Below are 4,514 nucleotides of genomic sequence, written 5' to 3'. Positions count from 1 at the left end.
CCACGCGGCGACGAGAGGACGCGGGAGAGGAAGGGAGGCCGAGGGGCTCCGGCTGCACGGCCCCCTCACTGCATCGCGGGGTGAGTGGGGACCGGGGAGGGGAGGGTGGGCAGAGGGTGCCATGGCTCGGAAAGCCACTCCAACCCGCGCCGTTGGCGCAGAAACACATTCCGACTGAACACCAGGACGGAAGATCCCAGTCCGCCTCTGCCCACGGCGCTCGCCTCTGCTCCCTTCACCCCAAACGCGTGTCCGGTGTCCACCGTGCCCGCCCCACGCCTGACCTTCCCTCTCGTCCTCGTTGTCCGCACCGGCCCCCCCTCCCCACCGTCCACGGAAAAGCTGTGACACGCCTTCTCCTTCTCCACGCCCGAGGCCCCTCCCCTTGCCCTTCGGTGGACCCACCGGCACCTACACCAGCACCTGCAGTCCTCCATCTGGGACCCACCCACCGTGTGCGGATGTCCAACCTGACACCTTTAACTCCAGTCTGGATTCGGGGCTCAGGTACCCAAGTGCATGTCACACATTTCCACTCGGATATTTAACCCTTTGGGTGCCAACCAATACCCTAGGAACTCTGCTCAAATGGCCAAGGCATTTCTGCTGATTTTACAGCAGTTTAGGGAAAAAATTATGAATTGCAAGTAAATGAAGTTACATATTCAAAAACTTAAGGAAACCTTTACTACGTTGACATATTTAGCAATATCATCATCACTAACAAAAGCAGACTTAGAACTGGACGCCATTTCGAAGCTTTGATAGCGCTCCCAGCACTCTAGGGGTTAAAAAAGCATCTCAGACATTATACACCTAAGGGGCTCTGCTTCAAACTGCAAGGAATAAAAAATCCTTTTTTTAAAGTTTGGAGCTGTTACATCCTGGTGACTTAAGAGCTTTTTTTTCTTCCTCCCAGGCTGGCTCCTTCCCAGTGACCCCCGTCTCAGCAACCAGCCAACCGTTATTTAGGCCCAAACCCAGGCTTCACCCCCGATTCCTTTCTCGTACATTCCACATCCAAGTCACAGTTTAAAATGCACCTTAGAATCTTGGTGAAGGAGGCCTTATGCCCCCTAAATGCACTGCACTGAGGGCAGAACTGGTGTCACAGATTCGGTAAAACTCCCAGGAGAAAAGAAGAGAAATCTTTCAAACCAAAATCCCGTAAGGCAGGAGGGAGTCCATTCAACGGCTGGGATTAACTATTGGAAGATTAACTCTGATCAGACAAAATCAGCAAATCATGAAGCAAAACAGGCAGATACTTTAAAAGCCAAAGTCTGGCAATAAATAGTTACTGAAATAATAGCAATAATAATCATGAGTTATACTCTGGGCAGGAAACGTGGTTTGACAGTATTGACGGTTTAGGAAATAGTCTGGGGGATCCACCCACAGCCGTCAGACAGAACAAGGAGAGAGAAGCTCAGTGACATGGAGGTTAGACCCCTCCTCTAACACACGTCAAGGGCGAGAAGCCACATGTGAAGAGATAATAAGGAATTTCCAGAATTAAAGACTTGAGTTCAAAGTTCATTACAAGAAACAAACAGAACATCCCTGGATGTCCCTTTTCCCCAAATGAACCTACAAATTTGATGAAATTCCAGTAAAAGTCTCAACATTTCTTTTATGTAGAAAACCCTAAATTTGTAGAAAACCCACAAAAAATTACCATAACTAATGAAGTCAACGAAGTTTCGGGATATACCCTCAACGCATAAAGCAAGTATTTCTATGCACTTGCAATGAACACTCAAAAGAGGACATTTTAAAAAATCCATTTACAATAGCATTCAAAAGAAGAAAATACTTAGGAATAAAATTAACCAAGGAGGCAGAAGACCTACCGGACATGGAAAACTACAGAACTGCTGATGGGCAGTGCAGGCCAGAACGGTCATTAGGAAACTTCGTGTTGCCGGATGTCAGCACCGCCCAGAGCGCCCTGTCGAGCCCATGCCTCCCCATCCAAACCCAGACGCTCTTCCGCAGAAACGGGAAATCTCACCCTAAAATTCTCGTGGGATCTCAAGGGTGCGTAGCCAGAACAATTTTGAGAAAGAATGAAATTGGAGGAGTCACATTTTCCGATTTCAAAAACTACTGTTTTCAGGGTACAGCTGCTTCACTTCCTTTAAGTTTATTCCGAGGTATTTTATTCTTTCTGTTGCGTTTGCACGTGAAATTGTTTGGTCATTTGTTTTTCTGATGTTTCATCGTTGGCATATAGGAACGCCACGGGTGTTTGTCCATTGATTTGGGATCCTGCGGCTCCACGGCGTTTGTTTAGTGTTTGGAATAGTCCTTCGGTGGAGACTGGATGGGTTCCTATGGGTCGAGTCTTGCCATCAGCGAAAAGCGATGGTGTCACGTCTTCCTTCCCAACTCGGACGCCGTCAATGTGTCTCTTGCCCGAGTGCTCTGGCTGGAGCTCCCAGCGCTGTGTTGACGAAGGGGTGAGAGTGGACACCTTTGTGTTGCTCCTCCTCTTAGAGGAAAAACTTGCAGTTTTCACGGCTGAGTATGCCGTTAGCTGGGGGCTTGTCCTACGTCCCTGTTTTGTTGAGGTACTTCCCTTGTACGTCCATCTTGTTGAGTGTTTTCATCATAAACAGTTGTTGTATTTGTCTTTCTGACTTATTTCACTTACTTAGCATAATGCCTTCAAGGTCCATCCACCTTGTTGCAGATTTAATCCAAATACCTTTCAAGAATGATACTTTTGGATTTGTAGCTTTCATAAATAGAACTTTAATTTTTTTTTTTTTTTTAGAAAGTAAAATCTTTTCTGATAATCTCTTCAATGCACAGAACCCGTTCTGAAGGCACCAACAAGCACACTGAGCATAAAGGACTCCCTTTAAAATCCGGAAATCAGCCTGGCGCCGTGGCTCAGTGGTTGAGCGTGGACCTCTGAACCACGGGGTCACGGTTTGATTCCTGGTCAGGGCACATGCCCAGTTGCAGACTCGATCCCCAGTGTGGGGCGTGCAGGAGGCAGCCAATCAATGGTTCTCTCTCATCACTGATGTTTCTATCTCTCTCTCCCTCTCCCTTCCCCTCTCTCTCAAATCAATTTAAAAGAAAAAAGAAATAGGAAAGGAACAGACACAATGACAATCCCTGAAGATGATGACGAACCTCCCAGGACCTCAGTCAGGAGCGTGCTGTCCGGGACAGCGTCGGCCTCGCCTGGGCCGCCACGTTCAGGGTGGATTCTGGCAGCCTTCTGACCAGCCCCCTTGGACATCTGTCCCATCAGAATCACACAACATCATTACAGCGATGAAAGGCACAGGCGCCATCTCCGAGGTCAGCGGGAGGAAGTGCACTGCGTCGTCATGACAAATGACGAGAGAGACGCTGGTGTGTGAGAAGTGATGGTGAAGGGCCGACGTGAACCGCTTCACGTCCACATGGAGGAGCCTGAGGCCATCACACTCAGTGGGAGGCGGGCACAGGGGCCTCTACGTGCGGTGGCGCTCGCGAGCGTCCAGCCAGGAGCAGAGCAGGCGCTGCTGCGCTGGGGGCTGGGGCTGCTGACGGCTGCTTTTGGAGGAGGATGGAAATGTTCTAGAATGAGGTTGTGGAGACGGCTGTAACTAACTCGGAACGCACTGAAAACCCTGAACTGCACACTGTGAACCCATGAACGTTATGGAATGTGAACTCCACCGCGACGTGCTGCTCTGCACAAAGAAAAAGTGAAATACAAGTTCTTCTGTGGGTCATGACTAAACCTCATAGAACAGCAGGAACTCGGGCCCTGCGCACACACACCGGCTGTGACTACTGGTGGCCCAGACCCAGCTGCCCGGCTCCCCAACCCACGGGGCATGGGAACGTGGACACGCGACACAGACACACGCTCAGACCCTCAGCACCACGGGCACAGGAGCCGTGCACACAGCCTGAACCCAAACGCAGCTCAGACACAGACGTGCGGCAGACACACCGACACCCACAGCTGGGGGAGGGGACTGCAGCTGCAGCCCTGGCAGGGCCCTGACCCTGACCCAGGCCCTCGCCCGCAGCCCCAGACTCGGGGTCCCTGCTGGTCTCTGTGGCCGCAGGTTCCCAGCTGTCTGTGCAGGACCCTGGGTCACCCCAGCCTTCCCAGCGGCTCTCCAACCCCTACTCGGCCCGGCCACCCCCAGGCCATCCCTGTCTGAAAGCCCAGAGCTGACCAGGGACCCACAGCTATTTGTCTGTGAGGAGGTGACAAGACCAGAGGAACCCCAGACTGCCCCAGCCAACCCTGACCCCACCCCCACCCTGTGGGCACCTGCCTACCCGCTCCCCCTCCTCCCTGCGACCCCTCATGGGGGGACAGGGCCCTTTCCTACCTGACCATCCCCCAGGGGTCCCTGCTGAGCCTGGGGGACAGCTCAGACCGCATGCGCCAGCAGTCCTCGAGCCCATTGGTTCTGGAACTACCTGGGGACAGTCGGGGCCACACCAGCGCCGGCGATCGCAGCCCGGGGGTCCCTGCCCGCCGTGCACACAAG

The 4,514-nt window shown here is 52.3% G+C and overlaps 1 protein-coding gene across 1 annotated transcript in view; it reads right to left on the bottom strand.

Moving 5' to 3' along the window:
- The window catches only part of CACNA1B (calcium channel, voltage-dependent, N type, alpha 1B subunit), a gene marked incomplete at its 3' end in the record, with an annotated part of 138,429 nt that overhangs the window by 103,420 nt on the left and 30,495 nt on the right, over positions 1-4,514 (bottom strand). Inside the window, exon 5 of the mRNA XM_014529697.1 lies at positions 2,353-2,492. Coding sequence (XP_014385183.1) covers positions 2,353-2,492 — 140 coding nt within the window. The remainder of the gene's footprint in view (positions 1-2,352; positions 2,493-4,514) is intronic.

The sequence above is a fragment of the Myotis brandtii genome, unplaced genomic scaffold (genome assembly GCF_000412655.1).
Source record: "Myotis brandtii unplaced genomic scaffold, ASM41265v1 scaffold691, whole genome shotgun sequence".
In the NCBI taxonomy this organism is placed as follows: Eukaryota; Metazoa; Chordata; class Mammalia; order Chiroptera; family Vespertilionidae; genus Myotis; species Myotis brandtii.
The sequence above is the reverse complement of the archived record's forward strand: the minus strand, read 5'-3'. Positions and strand labels throughout refer to the sequence as shown.